The sequence below is a fragment of the Sander vitreus genome, chromosome 24, assembly GCF_031162955.1.
Source record: "Sander vitreus isolate 19-12246 chromosome 24, sanVit1, whole genome shotgun sequence".
Classification (NCBI taxonomy): domain Eukaryota; kingdom Metazoa; phylum Chordata; class Actinopteri; order Perciformes; family Percidae; genus Sander; species Sander vitreus.
In genome coordinates this window covers 3,984,774-4,012,499 of record NC_135878.1, presented here as the reverse complement: position 1 = coordinate 4,012,499, position 27,726 = coordinate 3,984,774, and the positions used below count along the sequence as shown (strand labels likewise).

At 40.8% G+C, this 27,726-nt stretch overlaps 1 protein-coding gene across 1 annotated transcript; it reads left to right on the top strand.

Annotated features, from left to right (window-relative positions):
- cckbra (cholecystokinin B receptor a) lies at positions 1 to 26,803 on the top strand. Its single transcript, XM_078243702.1, has 5 exons — positions 1 to 248; positions 12,184 to 12,432; positions 19,057 to 19,318; positions 24,133 to 24,260; positions 24,971 to 26,803. Exons 1-5 carry the CDS (start codon positions 104 to 106, stop codon positions 25,528 to 25,530), a joined length of 1,344 nt encoding a protein of 447 aa, XP_078099828.1. The 5' UTR covers positions 1 to 103; the 3' UTR covers positions 25,531 to 26,803.
- The last annotated feature ends 923 nt before the right edge of the window (positions 26,804 to 27,726 follow it).

Here is a 27,726-nt window from a genome sequence, read left to right as displayed (position 1 = left end):
AAACGCGACTGCGGCAAGTTGTTCCAGCGCGGCTCCAGTTTTAAGCAGCCCACGCAGGTGTAGGCTAATTAAGCTGCTAATAACCGTCCTGTCGCCGGAGAGGATGTCTCTGCACACGGTGAATGGGAGTGCGGCGGACGTGTCGGCGGACTGTGCGCAGCAGGGGAACCTCAGCATGGAAGTTACCGACTATAATATCAGCTGCAATAACGGCTCTGTCCTCCCCAGACCGGCCAGAGGAGTCAACGGTAAGATTGCTTCTTTTTCTTCTCTTCTTCTGTAGGCTCCACCAAGCTGTCTCTCATTAACCATCCAAGCTGAGGGTGCTTAACTGTATTAATGCTTCAGATGGCAACAAAGACAACATCTGGCCCCCAAACAGATGAAACAAATAAGGTGTTATTGTTTTTTCTTAAACTGATTATCAGGATTTAGATAGGCTATATGTCTCTTGTATGGCTGTCATCGTTTTATAATAACCTGTCTGTTGGCACTGGAAAAAAAAAAATTCAAACTATTTTTTCTTCTTTTCATAAAAACAAGTTCATATCTGACAGTGAATAACAGCCTACAAAACAAAAGGGTCAACCTCTTAATAGAAAAGATGCTATTCATTCAGCTTGATACTGCTGTTTGCCTTTAATTACAAAGTGCCACCTATGAAAGATTACCTGCTTAAAATATAATCAGTAGACCTGATGTCATTCTTCACTGATTTAATTTGTACAAACAAAGGGCACATCGACCTTCTAACCATCACAGATTGTTCTTCAATTTTTCTACTCCGTGCACGTTCACTGTGTTTTACCATTAAATGATTTCCAATCAGGAGTTTTGTGTAAATTAAGTTCTTCAGCCTGTATGCAATCAGTCACCAAGCAGACCAATTTACTGCCGCTTCTCTCTGCATCAATAATGCCACAATCAGCAGAGTTGTGTGAGAGCCTTTTTTTATTCTGAATGTTGATTTTTACTGTGTACATTTCCAAAAAATACCGCCTACCCGTTGAGGAGATTAAACCCTAAACCAGAGGTGAAGATAAGGCCCAAAAGCCTTGTCTCCTATCAGGAAACCAGTGGAAAATAAGGGCTGATTAGGTAATGAGGTCTGAGCGTGGGAGAGAGTTCTATTTAAATTTTTTTTTTCCTGCTGCTGCTGCAGTATCAAGTAAATTTCAAATCTTCCCCCACTAAATAATTCACAGCCTGGGCTGCATTACTTGTATTGACCTAATACAGGAGGCAGACTGGAACATCACTCAACTACGCAGAGAGCAAACACTGTGGGGTGTGTTCAGTGTTTGACCACCACTCTGTGACACACTATGTCATATATTGCTGAAACACTAATGGTGCTGTTTGATGATAAAACTCCACAACATGGCAATGTACACACACACAAACACAAACACACACACACACACACACACACACACACACACACACACACACACACACACACACACACACACACACACACACACACACACACACACACACAATCTTCTTTTATTTACCTTAATCCTTAGTGCTCTTTCTCTGTGGTCTCCCTTTAGGCCAAGGAGAGAGCAATGGAGCGTGAGTATACAGCTGTATTGCTGCTCTCAGATATGATATTCCAGTGCTGGGACAGGAAATTAAAGTCCCACCCCCAACTTCCACTTGTGGAATTACTGCTGTCCGTTTCATTGAATTGGAGATTTTGTCCTTCACTTGCAAAAGGACTGAGCTGCTGATACAGTGAAAAAAATGATATACAAAACTATAAGAGCCATTTGATCAAACTAAATCTGGGATAGTAGAGTAAATATATTCATATATACAGTATTCCGATGATGGACTGAATATAAAACACTAAAGCAATGAGAGAAATGAAGCTGATAAATTTTACTTTGCATGCAAATGGCCTGGGCTTCTGATATATGGCTTAAATATTAGTTTTGAGTCAGACAGATGTTTATTTTGTTGGTTATGTTAGGAATAAAGCATTAATCACATAGCAATGTGATTCTGAGCAATGACTGAGCAATAATTCTCAACTTTTAAAATAGAATAAATAGAAAGTGATGCATTTTTATGAAAGCAAAAACAGCAAGTTGATCAAAATAACAATAATAATAATAATAATCTGTACATATTTCCACAAGTTGAAACAGAGCACTGAGCATAAAAAAGCAATGAGAGTGTAAATGAAAAAATTTCACATTACAAGTTATTTTCTATGCGTAGGACTCAAATCAATTTAACATTTGGTTTTTAAAAAATGTCAGAAAATAGTGGGAAATGCCCATCAGAGTTTACCATAGCCCGAGGTGACAGCTTGAAATTGCTCCGTCAGTCCGGCAGCCCAAAACGCAAAGGTATTCAGTATAGTGCATGAGAAAACCAGAAAATGCTCATATTTAGAAGCTAAAAACAGTTATTTCTTTGGCATTTTTAAAATGAATAATTCATGAGAGTGATCAATCTCTTAATCAATCCAGGCTACTAAAAGTCTACCCGAGGATAGGCGACAAATGAGACAGATGCTCTCTGTCCTCTGTGAACTTAAACTCATGCATTCTGTTCTCGTCCTCTGCTTCAAAGCTCCTGGGCAAAAAACCCTTAAGATGGAGAAGATTAAATACACTATCAGAGGATCAGTTAATAAATTGTTCTCAAAATTTGAACTCTTTTTTTTTCAAAGGCTACAAACACTTCCTGACTATGGAGATGGATGGAGCTACTTGAAGTTGAGAACTTTCTATCATCTAGGTACATAATTCTAACCTCTGACTGACCTACGACTGCTGATCGGATCTGAAACAACTAGTACAGGGCCCATTTAAAAACGTGCCTATTCAGAATGGGACGATGGCTTGGCCTAATGTACTGCTGCTTGCAGCTTTCAAATGTAACTAACATTTACCATTAACAAGTACTGCGCTATACAATTTTGAGATACTTGTACTTTACTTGAGTATTTCTGCTGATACAGACATGAGCTGAGCCGGACTGTGTAGTCAGCGAATGGTTAATGACCTGCTTTAATCTTCTTTTCAACTTCATTTGTTGACACCATCAGGTTGTTTTTTTGCTGTTTTTTTTTTTAACCGGCCGCTCCCACGCAGCAGAGTTAAAACCACAGACAGCCAGGTAAAGATGTGCTGGAGTCAGTCTGCAGAGCCGTTATTCAAAGTTTATTAATATTGAAAGTACTGCCGATCAGTTTACAATACCTTGTTGTTGTTTTTTTTGTTTTTTTAAGCACATAGTTACATAAAAATCGTCCATGAAACATGGAATAGTAATCCAATAGTATACTGTGTGAAGTGAAAAGGACAGGTAAATGCAGGTTGGTTATAGTTATAGTGGGTAGTTTGGCCCACAGATTTGGCCCTAATTTGATAAAAAATTGCACTCCTTGCATTCTCCGAGGATAACATTATCGCTGATGACCATAATTAATAAATGCTGATATACTTAGTTAGAAATCATAGAAAAAAGATGCTCCTACATAACAGAGAGTCATTCATTTTAAAATTGTCTTCAGTATCAAAGTAAATCAGTGCTATGTCTGTACAACCATAGGTGCATTGCAAAGAGGACTTGGTAAAAGCTAATTCTTCAAACTCTGAATGGTGCCAATTTGCCAAAATGTAAACAAATTGTACAAGTAAAATTATAGATAATTTAAAAGTAAATGCCCAAAAAAGTCCTTACATTTTTTGTCACCTGTATTTAAATGTTAATTCTGGAGATACAGACTGTCTGCAATGTTTGCTGCTACAACTAAATGAGCAGCTGTAAAACTCCTACAGCACAGAAACGAAACAACATCTGACATTACATCACATCATAGTAATCATTCAGGACTCTGGAGAGCAGTTCAGTTCAGACAGTGCCCTGCTGATGTGGAACAACATCTGCAGCTGCACCTTGGCTCGGCTCGGACACTCTCCGGTCCCCGCTGATTCAAGGTGCCACTTTGCTGAGCTCACTCAGTCCTTTTGAGTGCATGTGAGATAAGTTATCATGTAGTGGCTCTCATAAGCATTAAATGAACACCGTTTCATTTTTCAGAGGGAAAACTTAGCAGTCGCCCCGAGCTCTGGGTATTTACACGGTGATGTAGACTGTCATAACATGATCACGGTAATAAGATCAAATAATTGGAAATTTTTTGAAGCAACCCGGTGAGGCAGAACTAACAGCACACACACACACACACACACACACACACACACACACACACACACACACACACACACACACACACACACACAGAGGATGTACAAGATATTTCCTCCTTCGCGATTATGAGCTGCTGCCTCTTGTGCACAATCCACATCCTGCTGTGTTATACATTTAATAAGGAAAATTGATTATAATTTGTATATGCATTTATCTTATCAATTCACTCCATAAAGCACATATAAGCACACATCACCGATTATGAGGGTGTATAGTGTCGCCTGTCGAGTAGACAGCACAAATAAAGATCTCGTCAACCATGCAATGGTTGTGTTGAGGTGTAATGCCCTCTGTCTGCACGCTGGCTTTATTAACTCGCAAGAGCGGAGGATTAGAGGAGGAAAGGGCGGGAGTTTTATGGGGGTCAGACTGCATATAATGGAGGTTAATCTTTAGTGATGTGACTCGCTAAGCGACGAAACAAATACAACCATACTTTATAGGGCTCTCCTCCCCTGTGCAACCATACAGGACAAGCATGTTCAATGATCGTGAAATAGATGAGCTTTAACTTCTAATCAATCTTGCCCCCGTGACGTGAAGTTTAAGGATCTCTATAGGGAAAGTCCAATTAGTAATTGCACTGCAAACTTTGGGAATACAGGTGCCTCGTCGCTGGCTTTGTTGCCATAGTGATTTATGGGAATCAAGTGGCAAAGGCCTCGGCTGAATGTTTAATTCGATGAGGGAGTCCCTTATGCAGCTCCTCTAATAGCTACGAGGTGCTTGTTCCAATGAGTTCATATGAGACAAATGAGGAAACTCCCATATAATCAATTTCAACAAGTTAGGGTCAGAATAATTGATTTAACTTCCTTTAATGAATATCTTAGTGGTAACTAAAGCAATTAAAAAACATACTGTACCATTAATTACATTGTGTAGGCTGGAAGAGGTTTGTTTGGGGATGCATTTGCCTTGATTGACAGGCGTCTCAACCTCCTCTTACCCATTACACTCTACATGGTCTCAGTTAAACTACTGTTATTCTTAATGCAACTTACATGCAGCCGTTACTGTAAACTGAGGCATCTACATACTGTACACCATAAGTATGTACCCTCCTTGAGAACATGAACTCAAATTGCAGCCTGCCCGTCGAACACTGGCAGGCAGGCATTTGGCTTCCTCGCATTGTGTTTGCAGAGACTGCAGAGTGGACAGGGATTTACTGAATATGTTACCCTCCGGAGAGGCTGCAGTGCAGTAACTCTGCTAAATGCTTTACTTTAAATAGACATGAGCTCACACCTAATGTACATGTGCTATCTGCCATCCCATATTGCCCCTTAAGTTTACTCTTTTAACATGCTTTCAACTATTCACTTTAGTGTCTCACAGTATGTTAATGAGGCAGAGATTGGAGGAATTAATGGCATCAAACGCAAACGCGCATGTCTGACAATGCCTCGTGGGCAATTGAATATGTGCTGAGCTTGTTCGCACAAGCTCTCTCCAACTTCCAAAAATGTCCAGATAAGGACAGATCAATATTATCCTCTCACGGGTGTGGAGGAAAGACTAATTGAGTTTAATTGTACTGACAGTAACTCGCCTCATTATAGTAATAAAATGTGACAGAGACAGAGTTCTATGCTAAATTGCTGTCAAACATAACTATACAAATAATGGACGCAGCTTTCGGATTTTGAAAGTGAAGCCAATGCGGAAGTGCCTTAAACCAGCATTCTACCTGCAGTTTCTTTCCAGCAGGGGGCGACTCTACTGGTTGCAAAAAGAAGTTGGCTTGTTTCAAAGAAAATAGGCAAGTTTCCCAATAGCGTTTAATTTAGCGCAGCACCAATGCAACCATAATGTCATGACAACACAGTGGCTTAGCAGCGTCATCCTCCCCAGCTTTGCCCACTCATCCAAAAATCGTCACGTCCCATTTAAAAAAAAACAAGATGACGACATCCAAATTTCCAAACTCAAGGCTTCAAATGGTAGTCCACAAACCAATGGCTGACGTCACTGCTGCTACGTCAATTATATATGTTATATTAAGAATTAATTTGCCACCACCTTTTGGAGTAATGCATGTTTGGAGTATAGAGCTACAAAGAAGGCCAATAGGTCATATCTGCAATGAGTCCGAGTCATATATTCAAATATATCAAAAACCAATGGGATTTTGTTATAAAGCTTACAAATTCTCTTTGACACTTTCAGTCTAAAAGGGATTCGCATACACAAGGTGAAATCAGTCTTGGTATTCAGCGATCATGCTTTTCCTCTGTGATTGAACTGAAAATGATTGATTGGATCGATTAGGACATGCTGTCAACTCTCCGAACTTACGATTGGAATTTGGAAAGGGCAGCGTCTGATTAACAGTGACAACCAGCGAAAGAACGATAGGGATTAAAGCTTGAGCTATTTAGTGCTCTTTGATCTATTATTGGCAGTATGGACACAAATCTTGCATTGGAAGCAAACTTCCACTCTGAGGAAACATTCATACCAAGCATGTTTGGATTCAAATTTGGAGTGCTTACTAGTTGAAACGAGTCCAAAAAACGAGTCCAAAACGCAACCATTGGTTATAAGGAAACAAATGTTTGTAATAACCAGCAGGCCCTTGTGCTCAGAAAGCCTATCAGAAAAAAAGAAATTCAATTTCGAAACATAGTCGGACTTCAATCAAGCCAATTTTTGTGTTATGTAGTGGATAAACACCATAGAAGGTTACAGGTTATTACAGCAAAGGGCACACACACACACATTGATTATTCTTCACTAAAATTACAAGGCTTATTGGAGGTTGTTGATTGTTTTTATTCACATTCCTGCCAAAATCATCACATCAGATGAAAGTGTTAAGTGAACCAAATATGAAAATGCAATAAAGAAACTTTAAAGCAACTTTATTGTAGGTTTTGTAAGGACCATCTTATTTCCAATTCTGCCATTTCTGTGCCGTCACTGAGAGACAATATTGTCCTTGATATTGAAAAATGTTTAATGAGGCTACAGAAAAGTCAACCAATGATACATTTGTTTTGTCTCTTGACATTGTCTTCCCCCTAAAAAGATGTTTTCATCTCTGACTTTCCAAACGAGACTACTTGTAATAAGGTTTTTTTCCTCAACAAAATGGTACTCTGGGAAATGTAATCATATTAGACTCATTTATGTAATATTACAGCTGTCAGACAAAATTCATTATAGCAAATTACATTCATATCGATAGGTTAACAATCTCGGGATTTAGCCTCTGTAGGCAATGGCCAATATTTCAGGGTTCCGGTATAGCCAGCGGATATCGGGAAACGGCCTCTTCTGTGCGTCGCTCATCGTTTACAGTCCGATTAGCAATGTGAGAAACGAGAATGGAGTTGGAGTTGAGAGACGACATCTACAACCTAATCTCTATAAACAAATCTGCATATGAATACATGTAAATAAATAAATAAGCTAATAGAAATCAAATACATCATCAGACAATAGCCAATGGGTTCCGAGATTACATTGAGCCAATGCATTATTTGCCCTTTTCAGCCAAAAATGGCAAATAATTCACTGAACATTCAGTCAAGACCATGAAGGACAAGTTTAAACAAAAGGGAATTAGTTGCTGACTCCCACAAGTTCAGGACTCATTACCTGACCCATGTCTACTGCTTCACAGGTTCATTTCCACAGGGATTTCTGCTCACTTGAAATTAGGAGTAGCATCAGATCTGGACGGAGCTGACAGTCATCTCTAACATTTCATCATCTCACAGGGGCTTGGTATGAAATACAGCCTCATGGCTAGGTTGTGATTAAAAGGACAGTTTAAAATTGTGGCATCTCAGTCATATGGCCTCTAAGATTATTACTGCTCACTATTAATGATCTTCATTTAATTCAATTAATTCATGTATCAAGATGAGATCCAGCTCCATCATTCAATTCCTAAAGATATTCCTCAAACTCCACATCCCCCAATTAAATGACTTCCAAATGACTAGCTGTCCCTATGCAGTCATGCTAGTCCTCTCCTAAAAATAAGACAAAGTGAAGTGATGGAACTTTAATGATCCTTGTGGGGAAACAGGGGGACAGTTTGCCTCGCTGAGCAGCCAATAGGATACTAGGGCTGGATCGAAATATTTGAATATTCGTTCGATGGGTAGGTATTTGATTTTCAATGTTGGGATTTGAATATTCGTTGTTTTTTTACGTGCACGCAGGCTGAAATTCACTATGGTGTTTTGTCGGGATTAAGCCGCTAGCTAAATGTTAAAGAAATGTTAAGTTACAAGCGAGCAGTCTGATGTTTGTAGAGGTCTGTATGGTTATACTGTAGCAGACTAGTGTCGTTTTCAGGCGATGTGATAAAGGTAACGATAGTACGGCCGTGCATAACATGTCAATGCTCTGGCACTGGCTGGCTGAGCATGCATTCACAAACACTGCATTGGTCCTCACTCAACCCTAACCCTTGGACTATCATGTAAAACCTGTCATGCCAAGGCACTTATCCCCCACAGACTGTTTTCGGCGTGAGAGTCCCGTAACGTTAGAATAAACAGGAAACATCACTGCCTCTATCGCTGCCACAAAAAAGTTTTGAAACACTACGAAGGTAAAAAAAAAACACAAGCACTGAACTGCCCAGGAGTTTGTGTAACAATAGGTGGATGCAGTCAAAGATGTTGAACATCCCCCCCCCCTTTGATAGCTTTGAATAGGCTTTTCTCTGTTGATAAGTACCTAACTTCGAAGCACAAAATATGGTATTTGGTACAGCCCTATAGAATACACAGTACAAATAGAGCAAACAAAGGTTAAATAAACAGAAACAACGCAAGCATAAGCAGTGGTGTTGGATCTCTCAGCCCTGGGTCATGGCTAAAATGTTCCGCGTCAACTGCTGCATTTGAGCAACTCAGAAGCCATCTTTTTATCTGTGATGTATTTATAGATGCTTTTGTATTTGAACACAGCTGTCACGCTTAAGGGAGTCAAAGGAACCAAAATGAATTGCCATGCCGTCGTTAGGCTCAGGGGAGCCAACATACCACTGGTGCTCAATGAATAGATAATTCCATTTTCACTCGGCTGGATCGCTCACCATCTAACACAATAGAAGCTGCTGAGCCAGTGTGGGCTCCCCACTTGTCCGTGAACAAAGTCTCACAAGTGAGTGCTTATTATGCATATCTCCCATAACTCTGTTGGGTAAATCCAATTCTTGTAAAACTTGTCACACCTGCGTTGCAGATTAATCATTCAGTGACTGAAACAAGGTGAACTTGACTGTGATGTCAGTCTCCAGCTGAAGAAACTACTCTCAAAGCCATCAGAGGATTTTCGTATCAAAAGAATAATTCATATTTGCAGTTAAGGGCGACTGGGTCTCTTAGATGGCAGAGGTGATTAACATGCATCCTGCAGTGTCCTGGGTTCAAACCCCTCAGCTAACGTTACACTAGCTTTGCTGTCTAGGTCCTCTGCGTACTGTCCTGTTAAATGAAAAACTTTTACTTAATATTTCGTACAGCCTTTTGGATTTCCTCAACATTATCATATTTATTTCAAACAAACAGTTTTTTCTTTAAATGTAAAATAGTACATTATGTAGGGGCAGCATGGGACTATTTCCAGATAGACACATTTAAATGGGTTTAAAACGGCAAATAAAAAAATCTATAAAAAATGTAATTGTCTTTATAAAGACAACAGTCCTTTTGCAAGATGCAATACACAAATGAAGGTTAAAAAATACCCACACAGGACAGTAAGACGATGAAATAACAACATCAGCAATACAATTCACATTCTCAACAAATCCTGCAGAGGAACGCTGAGCAGCAAAACATTGATGCAATAATATGATAACTTCCACTGTTCAGTATATGCAACACTGAAAGCTATTGCGAAGCAACAGAGCACAAATGAGCATATGCATATGTGAGCCATGCAGAGTAGCATTAAGCAATAATAAAGTATATGAACAACCAATCATATGCCTACTTCTCTTAATACAAGGTTTATAGAAAAAGTAAAAAAAAAAAAAATTAATACTACAGTAATAATAAAATACTAGTAAACACACCCAAGCCATGCAAAGTATACCAACAGGCATGGGACATGGGACAAGTAAGCAGCATGTTAGCAAAATAACGCTAATGATAGGCTAATAGATAGATTTTGCGTATTCACATGTCTACATTCTCACAAGCCTGAAAGCAAGACTAGGCAACTTTTGCTCAACAGCAGCCACTTCACTTGGTCACAAGTCACAATAACAGGATAATGCTATGAAGATGCTAAACATGAGCTTTACATAGCAGAAGTAACAAATAGTCATAAAGTCAGCAAACGGACTCACTAATGTCAGTTACACAGCAATATCAATCTAAAGTTAGCCAATATTTGCCACCATGAGCTACTAGTCATACCACAGCAAGACCGTAAAACTCTAGCAGCAAAATACATATGGATATATTGACTAGTGTGTGACGTGTTTTTTGCGCATGCGGGTCGGACAACTGGACGGAATCCGGACCGATTTATAGAGATTCCTGCCTTTTATTAGCTAGATTATATCTTGTTCCACGCTCCCATTTTGGAATGCCGGCTTCCTTTTCAACATTCATGATGAAGTACAATACAGTATATTATTTTGATTGTAGTGTGGCTTCAACAGACCATTTGAACAGACCATGTAAAGATACAATAATAAAAGTAGTCTTCATTAAAAGAAAATTGTAGTAGTGATGTGAACATACAGTAGGCTACAGTTTGTGTCTTGGTTTCACTCCTTATGAAGGAGCGTGTGCCTTCAGGGTGATATGTAGCGTTGTTTCTGCAGGCTCTGCTGCAGACTCCCCATGGCGCTGTCTTTAATCAGAGGACTCAGTCAGCGCAGCACATGGCCGGCCCCGACCCTGTCCTGTTAGATACTCTCATTCTCGCACAGACTCGCTGTGACAGGCTGGTGTCAGTGAAGGGAGCATCCCAAAACCCCTCTGGCTGGGCTGTCCTGCTTTTACTGATGCTCAGCTGGATGGCAGCGCTGAAACTAGGAACCCATATGAAACACGCTTTCTTTTCGAAGACCATTCTTACATTTACAACAGGTAATAGTCCTGCACAAAAAATGTTCTATGTTGATTCATATTTGAATCATTTAATGGGTTATCTAAACAGAATGAAAACACAGACACTAATTGAGGGAAAGATGCTGATGATGCAAATGTTTAATTTCTATCTTGTTCTTCCAGTTTGAGTTATATTCTCAGGTTAGCACCTGGCACAGTCTGTTCAGCACTCATGATGTTTGACTTTTTCTTTTAGTATTATTTTAATTATAATTTGGCTCACAGGGTGGGGAGGAAAATATTGTCACCAGCACAGTTTAAGATGTTGATTATGCAACGTAATTCTGTCTTGTAATAGACTCTGGTGTTGTTTATGTGCCCGAGTTTTATTTCCCACGTGAACAACCTGATACAGCCATGTTCCCTTTGTGTTTTGATGTTATTTTCTCACTTTCTTATTCAACATCTTATTTTATTATTTCACATGTCATTTGATATGTTGGTTGCTTGAATGAATACAAGAAAAATACCCAACACCTGCATACAGATGAAATAAAATATTCTACAATTTAATTTTGTTAATCTAGTCAAAGTCTTTTTAAATCATGTAAAAGATCAATCTTCCTCTTCTGCCTCTTTTTATTTGTTTGGCACAGTTGTTTTGTTATTTGTACATTAAACATTTTATTGTCTCTCGTGACTACAACAAAAACAGGCACACTCAGAGGTTTTGATGAAACAAGTTCATATTTTATATTTTAGAAGACAGACAACATCCATTCAGTGTGTCCCATTAATTCAAAGCTGTGTACTTCATAGTTCACTTGTACAAATGTACTTCCTTCCTTTAATTGATCAGCTGAGCTATATACAAAAACAGATCCTATAAATGATGTCCTCTCTCTTCCTCTGTCAGACATGGACTCTTTCCGCATCCTGCTCTACTCTCTCATCTTCCTTCTCAGCGTCTTCGGCAACCTGCTGATCATCGTGGTCCTGATGCTGAACAAGCGTATGCGGACCGTCACCAACTCCTTCCTGCTGTCGCTGGCGGTCAGCGACCTCATGATGGCCATCTTCTGCATGCCTTTCACCCTCATCCCCAACATCCTGAAGGACTTCATCTTCGGAGAGGCCATGTGCAAGACTATGTCCTACTTTATGGGTGAGGATAAGTTTCAAACCAGCGTCTATTTGGGAAATATGCTTATTCACTCTTCTGCCAAGAGCTAGGTGGGAAGATTGATACCACTCTTATGTCTGTACGTTGAATATAAAGCTAGAGAGAGCAGCTGGTTAGCTTAGCATAATTACTGGAAACAGCTAGCCTCGCTCTGTCACCTCCGGGAAATCAGTGTGCCTGGAATAGTCCTGCACACAATCCCCCTAAAAACCACAACCTATCATTTGTTTCCACTTTGGTTTTTGTACAGATTCAGCAAGCAAGACATGTTGTGTTAATTAGTGCGTTTTAGAGGCGCTGGCAGGTGGATTTTGTTCCCTTCAGGCACAGCCAGACGCATGTTATTTCTTATCCTTTTAATTTTTAAATGAAATGCTAATTTGAGTCACAGGAAATTCTTTCCAAAAACATTCACAAGGAGCCGGAGTCATGCTAAACTGAGCTGTTAGGAACAAGGGTGAGATTCAAATTAATCTAATCATTTTCTATAACAACAAGCAGATCATTCAGTGCCTGGGTTAAAAGGCATTTTTCTTTTCTAGAACCAAAATCTGGCCCTTTTTGTGGCTGGCCGCCGATCAGAAAATGTGCTCCAGCTTTACAATCCTGCCGGGAAAAAAAAAAGCTCAACATATACCAAGAGCTTTCAGAGAGGCTTTTCTCTGGGCTTCATTTTGCCTGTCAGAGGGTAACCATCATGCTCAAAGTGCATGAACAGTCACACGTCTTCAGGAGTGTGACTTAATGATGAGCTGGCTCCCATCAGGCCAGAGCCAAGGTGACACGTGAGGCCTGAGTCACACCGAAGCACAAGAGACGGCAGAGAAACTGAGATCGGCTGCAGTACTTTGTGTCTTCACTTTGAGCTTTGAATGGTTGAGGAGAGCTATTGAACAGTGAGGTCCACAATCCTATTATTGTCTCAGAAATGTAATGCACCATCTGTGAGAACAGGCCTGCTGAATCTCCTTTCAATTACTGGGTTCTCTGATCTGTGATAAAGAGGAGGAGGGCAGGAGGGCCAGCTGCCTCGGACTTTAAATTCAAACCTTTTGTTATTTGGCCACTTTGGTTAATACTTCATATGTATGCTTGTCATCTAGTCAAGGTTTGGGGCCACAGAGTAGTTAATAATGATGGTGAACTGATAAATCACTTAACCACATGTATACCGGCATTTTATTAAACTGCAAATAATGACTAGGATGTCCTCCACTACCGTGTTACTTTCTCAATCAGCTGCCTAAAAATGCAATAACACATTATTTCCCCTGCAAAATGTATGCAATTTAAGAATTTCATTAGTATATGTTTAAATTAATGTCTCAAAGGATGATCAAAGAGCTGTATTAGAGCTTCTTCTAAAAGACAAAAATTCTGGGGAGAATCTTCAGCAGCACGAGGGGCTCGATGATACTACGGTACAGCCCCACCCAGAATTAGGTTTAGTTTAAATGTTTGGTTCTAGAAGGCACCAAGACACAGGAACTACTGGGCCTTTTACTTCCCCTCATCTCCCATTTTGTTCTCAGGATGGTACACCACTTCATTCAATTAAAAGATGTACTGAAGGGGGAAAGGTTCTCAGAGCTTACTAAATAAAAGGCGAAAATGACAAAAGAATAATAAAAAAAAAAAGAAGAAGCTGTGTTTTTATTCCAAATGCCACACATCTGCCACCACCACAAAGTTATTAAGCCCCCAACTAGCCCCGGCAAGACAACATGTCTAGCGCTGCCTATGGAAGGAACATAGAATCATTATACTACTCAATGAGAAAATCGTGCAAAATATAATAATAAATAGAAATGTTTTTTGACAAATATCAGCATCTGCATGTAAAAAAACCCACATCAATCAAACCTCCTCCCAGATCTGAGCCCATGAGCAAGGCCTTCTATCAGCCAAAACCAATCAATACACAGGATCATTGTGACCATCCTCACCCATTGATTGTGCGGCAAACCTGCTCGGCAAACTCATTTACCCTTTGCAAATTCATCTGTTAGCACACGCCCATTAGACATATAATACACCATCCATCCTTTGATTCCCCCGTTCCTCCATGCATCCATCTGTCTGCCCCTCATTCGATAATCATGTGAATCATAGCCCCCGTACTGTTTCGGTGGCAGTTATGAGATCGATGTTGTAATATTCTGGGTGCGTGCGCTTGTGTATGTGTGTGGCCTTCAAGTCACATTTATGTATCCATGTTTGTGTTTTTATTGCTGGTCATAAGACAATTACTAACCAACTTACCAGCTCCGTCTGTCAGCTACCCCTAAGGGGCAGTTTGCATAATGTATTCTAATTTGGACTTTCGTGGCCTCCAGCAAACCTTTTACAGAACTGGATGCCCGGCCTCTGGCACCTATAACAAATTAATTCCATTTGTAAAGTTTGTATGCCTTTAGGATTCTTTAGGGCAACTTTCCACTGGGATAATTAGGTGTGAGCTAAGAAATAACAGGCGTAGTGTCAGCTGAGGAATGTAAATCTTTTACCCCAGGTTGAGGTGTGCTGAATTCTCCTCGATTTAAAACTTCACAGTTCCGCTCAGAAGCCAGTTATCAAGCAGACTACTCTGAGTGTTCGCCCGACTCGTGTTTAATGAACAAGAAAAGGATTAGAGCTTCTTCATCCTGAGAAGGGAAGATACAGCGCAGGGGAAGAATGGGAGCATTTAGTTGGTTAGTTGGCTGGTAATTAACTTGGCTGTACCTTGTCCAGGATCACAGCACAATCTCCTCTCCTCAAACATTAGCCTTGCAATACTGCCAAGTGTCAGGGAGGCAAGCTCTGCTCAGCACAGCTGTGTGAAAACTCAACTAGAGTGGACTTTGTGCAGCAATACCTAAGACACAAGAGACGTGTATATAATGATAAAGTGTCAACTTTAATATAGGCACAGGAAAATCATCAGCAACAGGTATATTGAGGAGCTGACTGTATTATGTAATATTTTATAGTATATGTAAAATGAAAGGGAGGTTTATGGGTTTCACTGGTCGTCTTTATGCACTGCTGCTTAATGCACATACAGTAATAATAAATGGGAGCATATGGTCTACAGTTGCCACAGTCTATTTTAAAGTGTTTATGATTTTCTGTTTTGTTTCATGACTCTTCTATTAGAGGCCGAACAAATTGCTCCATCAGTGCTGCTGATCTCAGATCAGTGTTTGCTTCCCCCGCCAGTAATAAAACAGATGGTCAAGTGGGCCTGGACTGAAATGTTGAATGGGTTGATGAAGAATCTAATCCCTCAGACAAGAAGCACACTAGTCTTTGGGCTGTCTGTGTACCTGAAACTGTCATCAATTCAAATGAGTGGAGTATCAGTGCTATACATCACCTGGAAGGGCACTTCCTTTGAGTCTGAATGTGCACAACCTCCCAGCTATTAGTCTTTATAAGTGTAGGGTTTGAAAACATCATTCATTTGAAGACCTGTGGCTCTATTTCACACAGGCTTCACCTTCTAATGGGACTCTGTAGGCTGAGCTACTCAACATAATGTAATGTATCCATGCACTGAAAGATAAATGCATATGAATGTGTTCTACCAAGAATAATAAGCTAATAAGAAGGCAATATAACCCGACTCCTAATGCAGTTTTTATGCTGGTTGGTGGTGATGAGGACTGTGTCGTAAGGATGTAAAGCGTTTCCAGTCTTTATGTTCAGCTAAGCTAACAGTCTTGTGGCTATAGCTTTATATTTACCGGACAGACGTTAAAGTATGCTCGCTACTCGCCTTACCATTCCTTTAGAACTTCTTTCGATGCAAACGCCTTGAATTGTGTTTCTTTATACTTTTAACTGCATTTTACCAACAATTGTTTTACTCCTCTCATTATAATTCCCTTTGTGTTTTAATTCTGCTGTGTCTGTCTGCTTTATAAAGCACTTTACAAAAGTGCTTTATAAATAACGCTTCTTCGCTTTCGTCTTCTACTCGTTTTTATCGTTCCTTTTGAGAAAAGGACTAAAATTCGTACACATCTGCGTTCCACATTTTCACAATAAGTGTAAGCCGGGAACTGTGGCTGGGCATGAGCACCTTCAAGCTTCAACAAAAGACCCCCACCCCATGTGTGATTTGGTGTCTCTCTTTGTCTGTGCTTAGCACTTGAAAGAGATGTGTGGGTGTGAGAGACTTATTGTGCAAGACTTTTACAGTGCCGGTGCACACAGTTAAGTTCTTACTTACTGTTGACTGTGCCACCCACCTCCTTCTGCGTAGCCGGAGCTGGCTATTTTAGTTGACCGGTAGTGTACAGCGGTCGACAGTCAATAAAGGATTGTGCCACGGAACATGAAGAAAAGCTTTTACACCCTGATCTTATAGACAGTGAAGGCTGACAAAAATAGAAATTGTAATAGTAGTTCTATGATCACTGGTGGCGCCTACTAAAGAGCCACCCTGCTCTTCCTGATTTTCTGAGCACATAAATACATCTTACTTGTATAACTTCTATTTGGTAGATAATTAGGGCTGGGTACTGAATTCAATACTTTTTAGGTACCGAATTGCCTCTAAAGTATCGAGTGTCGAAAAAAAGTGCCTCGTCATTCAATAACCAATTTCAATACCTAAGTAGTAAATCTCATCAGCGTCAGTAAACCAATAAGCATGCAGCATGCTTCTACCAAGATCTAAATAATGTTTGTGATTGGCTGTGTAACGTTAAAGATCGCAGAGGTAGTCAGAAAAAACTACGTTACGCACAGAGACTGGGCTCATGTAGTAGGAGTTGAAAAATAATAGAGCTAAAAACATGTGTGTCATGTCTGTATTCAGATTGACTGAGTTAAAACTTTGAGACAAAGTACTATTTGCGGTACGGTGCGAATTGCTGTAAACAGTGTTGGTTAACAGGCCAAATCAGCAGTCCTAACTAAAATATCAAACTTCCTGTTGCTTTTAGAATGTGACATGTACCTATCTCTTTCATCTTATGCAGTATCTTTGTCCCCCCCCAGGGGAGATATGCCTCACATTTTGAAAACCCCTGTTCAGCCAATAAACCCAGCGGTTTTGGTTTGATGTAGTATCCTGTCAGGTTTCATGTCAGTGTAGCAGCAATAAATATAAATATAAATAAATACCCTTCTCGCAAAGGGCTGAAATGCTTTTAATAATGCACAGCAGAGTCTCTCTGACTGCTCACAGAGCATGAAAGGACTCTTTTTGTGATGATGACGTTCCCTTTGTTCTGGATTATCCCTACAACTCAGCTCCTTTGTTCTGTTAGAGAAGGGATATGATATAAAGTCGTTCTCTTGCCTCTATCACACTCTGCATCAAATCCCACACCATATATCCTCACAGTTCTCTTCCCAAGCAGTCAACAATACACACTAAATCCTTAATCTTTTAGCTTCTGATAGCAAAGCTTATCACAATAGTATGGAGCAAATATTTTTTTATTGCTTTGTTGGAGAGACCATCACCAAAGGTTGATCCTGGAGAGTGGATCAATTGTTCTCAACCGAGCCATAGAGCCGTCCACCACTCAAATACTTAATATGGTTCCTGTAGATTGAGTTGCACCATGTTTATAGCAGTATGTATAATGACTTCCTCCCTTGAATGATAATGCAACGTTCACCTTTAAACAGGATGTTCCTGTCGTGAAGGAACAACGGATGGGGATTAATATGTTGTTGCTTCTTGTAGCGACAGAGGATCAGTGGGGTGAATTTATCTCTGGGGGGCTGCTGGTGACACGCAGGTATATCTTTACTAATGCTATTTGTCTCACCTGGCCAGTCTCACCCTCAGAACACAGACTATGCGCTGACTGAGCTTGCTCCCCCTCTGCGGATTATTTATATTCATAGATGCAAATACAACTTGGCCCTGGATTGACTCTGAAGGAATTAAACCGTGTTGAAGGCTACAGAGAAAGTGTCCTCGGACAATCACAAAGGTGCTAGCACTATTGAGAGCAGATGGATTTTATCCTAAAACATGTTTTGACTCTTAAATGGAAGTGTCTTGTTGCCTTTAATCCTGATTGACGTGGTGGTGGTGGTAACGATAGTGTTAGGGCTTTATTTGACTAGTAAATTCATGGCACCGAAGGTGAACTGGGAGGTTCTTGTACTGGGTGTGTTCATGCTTGTTAATGTTTTTGTAAGTAATTGAGGCTGTTGTAATTTGCTGCTGTAAGCAAGGAGGTGACACATTTTGTACTGTATCTTTCAAAAGGTGTTATTGTGTATGTGTTTCAGCAGCTAATCAACTATTTTGCAAATAGATCTCCTCATGCGTTTTTCATGCTGGGTACTGGGGGAGATGACTAAGTCGTAAGGTCAATGTGTAACGTGTTAACGGCAGATTTTGTTATTTTTGAACAGAGCCAGGCTAGCTGCTCCCTCTGCTTCCATACTTTATGCTAAGCTAAGATAACCGCCTCACTGCTGTAGCTTTATATTTACCGGACAGACATGTAAGTACTATTGATTCTCTCGTCTAACCCTCCGCAAAGAGTGAATAAGCATATTTCCAAATGCTGAGATATCTTGACTAAAGTGCTGAATAGACTAACAGACCACCTCTCTAACTGTGTTCTTGCTGTCTTTTCTTTCCTGCAGGGCTCTCTGTCAGCATCTCCACCTTCAGCCTTGTGGCCATTGCCATTGAGAGATACAGCGCCATCTGTAACCCGCTGAAGTCCCGCGCGTGGCAGACCCGATCCCACGCCTACCGCGTCATCGCTGCCACCTGGGTGGTGTCACTGCTAATCATGGTGCCCTACCCGGTGTTCAGTGTCCTCAAGTCTTTCCCCAAGGCCAACGGTACTCTTGGCCACATGTGTCGCCAGTACTGGCCCAGCAGGCAAGCTGAGCAGACCTGGTAAGTGCTGGTGGGACTACAAGCATGGTGATTCATCAACTCATCATACATTTCTATGATTGGATTTCAGTGATAGAAGGAAAAACCATCTGTATTGCCATTCAGAATTGACAAACTTTGCACAAAGAAAACTTTCGAAAGATTTCACATGCATGACAATAATTTGGTGGATGTGCCTCCATTACCTCAACAGGGATGAGTGAGTAGGAGATGAATAGACGGGAGTCAGTTAGTGAATTTGGTTCCAAATGTGTGGAGATACTCTGACTTACATGCAGTGTAATTGTGTCATTTACATATGCATTATCAATCAGAAAGTCGCTTCATTTTTTTGAGCCGTGCAATCAAACCACTTTCCACTGATTGCTCCCAGTTGGAAAACAGATTTGAAGCTGATTTGGTCATTTTGGTCATTTATCTCAAATTTCCTGCACAGACCTTCAGCACCTCAGTTGTTTTCTGAGCAGTACACTGAAGCAGTAATTGTATTACAATGTGTGTTTGTAAGTGTGGTAGTTTATCCAATGAATAACTTTTAACGCGTCTCAATTTCTGTAACAGATGTGGAACAATTTGTCAATACTAATGGCTTAGTTTACCTGTGTAGCTCTGCCTTCTAGTGTACTGGGTGATTTTGTAGTATCTAGTAGTAACTATTGTTATACAGTATAAGGTAAGTGCGGTGCCAGAGGCTTGGTGATATATATGGTGAGACATAGCGAGTACTCACAGGGCTAGTTGGTGTGCCGCTGTAGCTCGTGAGCTAATGGCATGTTACATGAACATGTTAGCGCTAGTCAGTCACAACAGCTCTCTGAGCTTCTTTCTATTTCCTCTGTACTGTGTTGTTTACTCCCCCTGACTGACTGTTCTCAGGATTGTACATCATTTCCATGAAGAGTCATCAAAAAGGGGGAAAAAGGCTCTCCAAGCTTGCTTGTTTGTTTGTTAGCTCAGCTGCGACAATAAGTCCACACAGGTTATTCAAAAGAAACATTTGTAACATCAAATCCTGTCTCATAACTGTGACGTTTCCATATACAAACAGTACACGGACAACTCACTCATTCATTATGATGTTTACTGAATGTGCTTTGGTGAAGACATGCATACAGCGTGTATCGTACTACTTCTGCAACCGACAACTTCCTATGCTACTGCGCATGACTGCAAACAACTCACTCTACACGTCACTACTACACACTGGTGTTACACAGTACACACTGTAAACACTACAATAAATGTCTGAAAACAGTTCCACTTTTGTGAAGCAGAGGAGGTTAAAAAAAAAAGTGGATGGTGCAACACAGCCTATTAGCTGCAATAGCTTCCGCCATTTTGGACAGCACTGTAAAGACGGCTTGATGCCCCCGTGAGCAAATCCACTGATTGCGGCGATTCCATTACAATAAAAAGTGGTGTGACTGGGACTTTAGTGTATTTTCCCTCTAACTGTCCAAGTAGAACTACGAGAAGGATAAAGAGTCTAGCTAATAATGGAGAGAAGGCTGAACCACTGGGCTGAAGCTGTAAAGGTGGTTACAGAGGTGGTGTCTAAAAAATGAATGAAATTATTAGGTGGGAGGCTGTTTTTTAAGATGTACTATAAAAGGTGACCAGGCAGCTCCTGTTGAGACATACTTGAAGACCGTATAAAATGGATCCATTTTATAGCATAGCAGGGATCAACTACCGAAAAACTGAGAAGCTGGGACGAGACGTTATTAGACAGAGATCCTGTCGATAATGGGTCTGCCCTCAGTATTGGTGCTGTGAGGATACATGTTACGATATTGCCATCTTTTTAGATGAACATGAGTGTTTCTCTGCTCCTGACTGTACACTGAAAAAGATGGAAGAGTAAAGCTTATGCAAAACGTCTGGAGAGAAACTAATATTGCTGCTGCAGACTGGATTGCTCGGCATTTCCCGTCTCCATGCCCTCTGAGGATCAATACATGCTGCTGTGTTGCTAAAAAAAAGATATGTTAGAGCATCTTGGGAGAGACTACTCAGGGATTTTCACAGATCTGTCCATAAACAACGTAAAGTCCTGCAGTATGGCACAATTAAAATGAAAGGAAGCTGAAAAATCTTTTACGTCTCCCTACTTGACAGCCTTCTGTGGTCGAACGCTGTCTTTTCTCCGACTGTCTATCAAACTGTAAAGCTTCTCCGGGAGAGACGAGGCAGTGGAAGACCAGTTAATTAGTATGCTCGGTGAGGAAAAGGAGGAGGAAGAAAGTCGAGGCTCACAGGGCAAAAGTCCAGATGTGTCACTAAGTATGCTGACCTTTCAAGTTCTAATCACAGTTTCATCTTCCCCCATCATGGCCGTCTTTGAAATTAGACAAGGGTTGGGGGTTAAAATCTAGAATGAAAGGAGAAACCACCTTTTCCATCTGCCTATCCTATACCTATTCTGTGCACCTAATGAAGCAGTGCATAGAGTAACTGAAGCATCCATTTTTAGCAAAAGATTTTCCAGACACATAAAAGAGCCATCAAGAACTTAATGAACCGATTTTGTCAAGCCAAAGACAAATGTAATGATTGTTATTATTCTGACAATTTAACGCAGAATGGAGTTTACATAAAAAAACCTCCGGAGGTAATCTTATTAAATTGAGGCAAATCTCATTAGATGATAAAAACACTTTATGATGACCGGATAACATTGGCACGGCAATCCCTCCAATGTTGTTGAGATATTTCCGTCTGAACTGACTGACATTGCCATCCATACACAATAACATCCTCAAACAACAAATCAAAACTCTGCAAAGGAAGACAAAGATCCAATTTCCACATCTCCCCATCACAGGCTGAGTTTATTTGTAGTCCTATGTATAGTGCAGAAATATGTAACACATGCATATCATTTTCTTTGATGGTTAATATAAACCAAACACACCTTTCCTGGTTGATAATCATGTAGCTTTCACGTGATGTGGGAATAGTCAAAAGAGGGAGCAAAATATGAATATTCATCATGCCGTCCATCTGGGTTTCCCCCTTGAGGGAAAAGCAAGCACAGATACCCACCATTTTTTTTGGTGTTCCCGCACTCTTACATGTTCACTTCCTGAACAGATTTTCCACAGTATCAAACAGCCAGCTGATGAGAGGCTTTAACTAAAGCCTTTTTTTAAAAGTGAGAAGTGAAAGAGAGGGGCTGTGCAGAGCTCAGAGGGTTGCCCAGGAAGACATTAGAATATCAAGAGAGTGAATGAAACTGCCTCTCTGCTGTCGCTTTCATGTGCTGACTGATGTGCACCGCAAACATCGGTGGTTGAGAAGAGCATTCTGTGATTGACGAATCAAAAGGGAGATGGTGAAAGATGTATTACAATCAAAGTGACACCTTTCTTTATTTTATTTATTCATGCGTTTCTTTTTTGAGTTTTGTCTTTTACTCTAATGTCGCTTCTCCTTTTAGTTCACAAGGTTCTATTCATTTGATTCACCTTTAAAGACTTGATACTTTGATAACTCAAAGTCATTCATTGTACTTTGCTGCGTATTTATAATATATTTGAATAAATATGGAGAGTTGCAGCCACGTCCTATTTAGAATATATGCAGAGTGGTGTCTGCAATCCGATAAAGACTGAGCCCTTTAAATTGTGTACACGGTTGAAAAATTCTTCTCTGTCAACATTTTCTGCAGTTTCTTTGCACTGTACTCAGTTAACTACTTTTTCTTTGAGGTGCCATCAATCCAAGCAGAGAGAGAGAGAGCCACGGTCATTGTTCTTTCTGTGCCGGGAAAATGGAACATATGTGATCAGAAAACCACCGTGTACACAGCTTGGGGCAGCATGAAATGTCTCGCCATTGTGATATTACAGCATATTTAATGTTTATTTGGCAAAATGTAATTTCAGAAATGTCTTCTGAAAAAACATTTATTTCTGTTGTGTTATATGCAGCCCTGTGTACTGTCTAGTATGACGTGCGGTATCCATGTGACGTCCAGTTGTTACCATACGTGTCAATATGCACTGCGTTACTGTGTAAACTGTTTGATAAGGTCGTGTTGAAAACCTTCCCTCAGTTAAACAGGATGGCTCCTACCTTCTTAAAGAAAGTAGTGTTTTGTAGTGTTAGACCTGCATCAGCTGACTGGTCCAACTGGTTCGCCTTACTCTGCAAACTATAGAGACCTAATGCGTCCTCATGTTGGGAAGATCAACATCATGTTTGAGTGCAGTGCATTTTGTTAAATCACTAATTTGAATTCGCAGCTTCTCCAGGTTACACTTTTCTTTAACTTCATGGTTTTGACAAGGCTTGGAATAAAAAAAAGACGATATCTCTAGCTCTAGTTCAATGGTCCTTTTTAAAAAAATACTGTCCATCATGAGTCCGACAACGTTTTAACATCATGAAAGTATGTGGTAAGGATTTACATATAAAACTGGTAGATATATGCAAACATGGCATCAGCAAAAAAGCCCTGAGTGGTAGATAAAAACTGTCCAAAAGTAGGTAGAGCAAGTATCGAGGAAGGTTAAACCACAAGGTGCTGACAAGCTTGATAGCCTGCAGGTAGAAGCTGCAGAACTGGCCCAGGAAGCTGCAGTTTTTTTAACACCACGGGTGTAAAGAGGGCTGTTGGGAAGGGAACGACCATCTGTAGGGCCTCCAGCACAGCTCCAACACATGCATGCAGGTGTTTGATAAGTTCACTTGCAGGTTTTCCAGCCATCTGCTTAGAGAATCTGATGGATTTGGATGGCTTCGAGGGCTGATTCAACTCCCTTTTCTCCTCTGACCATTGTTTTTCTCCTTCCATTCCGTCTGTTTTTCAGGTATGTGTTGCTGCTGTTCACTCTGTTTTTCATCCCGGGAGTGGTAATGATGGTAGCGTACGGTCTGATCTCCAGAGAGCTCTTCCGAGGCATTCACTTTGAACTGGGCCAGAACAGAGAGACCACCGGTGAGATCCATCATAAATTCAATCCAAACAGCAACAGGCTTTTTGTTCACATCGATTTAATTCATTCTGCGGATGAAAACATCTACTTCACTTTTTATGGACCTGTGTGAAGCACAGGACCTATTAGGCTAGATATACAGCTAATCGAATGTATTTTATGGTGTTTCAGTGTTATGTTATGCATTTCCAATAGGAACAAACAACCATTCTTAGGCAAATAGATATGCGGCATAACTGTAAAGGTTGCTTTGCCTCAAGCAGAGAATGACATTTTGTTGCTACCTATAGGTTCTGCACCTGTTACATACAAAAATAGACTTAGTCTCAGTTGTGCTAATACCTACTCTGCTTGTTTTCATGCGTGTTTGGAATTTCTCCGTCAGGTATAGCTGAAATGTGGTCCCTTTAGGTGATTATTATAATGCTGTTGTTACTGTGTGCATAATGAGCATCAGTTTCCATGGAGTCTTGATTCATCAAAGTTGAGACAATGTGAAATAGCCTTTTGTTAGCAACTGTTGCAACCTTCTGCTAAACATAGCGTTTTATTTCTTAGGTATGCAGAAAAATAATGAAGTTGGTATTTAGTCAGCGTTTCTGTGCTTGCTGTAATCAATTAGTAAAGATCCCTTTATCCTTTAACACTTGACACTTGCATTATGTTGAAGTCCACCAAAGCTCTCCAAAATGTAAACTTTGACTGTCCACAGGCCAGAAGAACGGTGTAGGAAAGGCCGTCACAGGGTCCAACGATGAGGACGATGGTTGCTACATCCAGGTGTCTAAAAAACCCTCCTCTGCTGTGGAGCTCCCCACCCTCTCTGCCTCATCTGGCGCCACCCGGGCCAAAACTGAGCGCCCCCGCAGCAACACCTCGGAGGCCAAGCTGCAAGCTAAGAGGCGAGTCATCCGCATGCTGATGGTGATCGTGGCGCTCTTCTTCATCTGTTGGATGCCCCTGTTCTCCGCCAACACCTGGAAGGCCTTTGACCTGGGGTCAGCCTCCAAAGCCCTCACAGGAGCGCCCATCTCCTTCATCCACCTGCTGTCCTACACCTCGGCCTGCGTTAACCCCATCATTTACTGCTTCATGAACACCCGTTTCCGCAAGGCCCTGCTGTCCACCTTCGCCTGCTGCTGCCGCAACCGGCTCTGCCGCTGGTGGTGCAGGAGGAAGGAGGGAGGAGAAGACGGTGTCACCGCCACGTCCATGGCCACCTCCATGTCCAAGTTTAGCTACACCACCGTCAGCACCACGGGCACCTGTTGAGTCTGCAGGAGAGAGCTGGATGTTTCGCATCTGCGGCTGTCGGGGCAGTGGCTACTGTGTGCACCATCTGTTTTTGTCTGTATCTTCTGTTTTTCACTCTTCATCTTAATATGCTGTGAGTCACACAGTGAGTAATATCCCCGCCCTCGTTTATTGGGCCTTTTTAAAAGGTCTCCTTCAAATTGTGTGCATGGTTGCAGAATGTGATGCGGGGAAAAAGCTGTTTCAGTTCAATTTTTCTTGTGTTTAATTGGCAGCATCCGCTTTGTTGCATCCTGAAGAGAACATCAAGTGCCTGTGCTCTTTGTGTGGCTTTGTTTGTCATGGTAGTTTGTTCACTAGCTGGCAGACATTTTAGTGAAAAACTGTATTGAAAATCCTGTGTACCTGTAAATACTGTCTTAACGTTCTTACTGTGCCAAAGGAACACTTTTGACAGAGACACACTGTTGAACAACGAGGACTATTACCTCCTAGTAATTAATCAGTATGGATTTTCTTTTGTGTTTAATGTGGTTTCATCTTCATTCATTAAGGGCATCTATCTCTCGCTTTCTCTGTGTTATCAGAATTATTCTACTGAAGGCTACACAGGGCAACCTTGAATATCACTGGGTCCCTAATTTCTGAAATATTTAAACGGCAAGAAATTCTTCTATTTACACGAAGAGATAAAGGTAACAGTTAGTCCAGCTTTTTGACAGCTCTGACTTAGTGTTTCAGTCTTATTGAGTTATGTTTCATCACTTCTTGTATGTACAGCATTCTTTCTGCTAATATCCAAACTTCGTCTGATTCTTATTAATAACAGGATGTGTTGGCTGTTTTGCAGCACTGCTCTGTGATCCAGGCTGAAAAGGCAGGTGCATCTTGATGATAAACATTTGAAGACTGTAATATCGACATCATTTCTTGGCATGCATAAATATGAACGCTAACATCAGGATGTGACTCATTACAGAAAGTTCAGGTAGTCCACCCATGAAAGGCTGATTGCACCTGCTAGTTGCTCCAGTCTGACTCAGCTACAAATGGCATGGAAAAGTCAGTCAAACTCACCTTTTCTGCACAATTATCTCTGCAGTATCTTTTATGTACTCTCGCTGCCTTTCGCTGCAGATCTGCCAATTACTCTGAGCATTACCTAAGTACAAAGACCCCGTTTCTAGGCTTAGACTAACAAGGTGATTCTCAGGGGCCCTCTCCTCTCCTGCAGTGCAAATCTCATGGCTTTGTAAAACTGACGACAAATGGCTCTGCTGACACGCCACACCTGAGCCCTTCAATTCATTAATGATAATAATAATAATAATAATAACAACAACAAGCTGGATTTAAATAGCATCTTTCATTCAAAGAATGGAGCTCAACGTGTGCTACAATCAGGAGAAAAGTGTTTGGCAAAAACAAATACAAAGTAATCAACAGAAGTTATAGAAATTAGAATAAAAGCATAATAGCAAATGAAAGACAACACTTTAAGAGAATAGTTAGACATTTAGGGATATAAGCTTACTCGTTTTCTTGCTAAGAGTTAGATGAGAAGATTGATACCACTATCAAGTCTCTCCACTCAATATAAAGCTACTCTGTGTGCTTTTGTAATTAACTGCTGTTATCCTGTAAAAAGGACTCAGGAAAATAGTCAAAATTGTGTAATAAGTCTTTGTATAATGAGATGCAATTAGCACAGTTTTTACAGGTGTACTTTGAGACTACAAAGCTTTGATGTTTTTTTGTTTTTTTTAGCGGTTAAGGCAGCTACACACCGGGCCGATAATCGGCTGTTGAGGTCAGTGACTCGAGTCTGTTCGGTGTGTTCTGTGCCGTCGTCCGTTGGAGGAGCTGTCGGCCTTCATTTTGGCCGACCTGATGTGCTCAGTCGGAGACAGGGCAGTCGGGACTCACCCGGAAATGGCAAGCGGGATGACCGTGACTAAGCCTCTCAAAATCTGACGAAAATCTTTTAAACTGACCTTTGTCGATCTGAAATGAAGACAGTTTCAGAAACTGATGGCCTATTTCTCGCTTGTAATGTTTTCAGACACACGTTTCGGTGAACTATTTTAGTACAATATGAGATCGTAATCTGGATGAGTCGCCATTAATAGCCGGTTGAAAAATCCAAAATCCGGAAGCAGCAGCCAGACCCGAGTGTTCCGAGGCACTTTTTTGACCAACTCGGGGAGACTGATC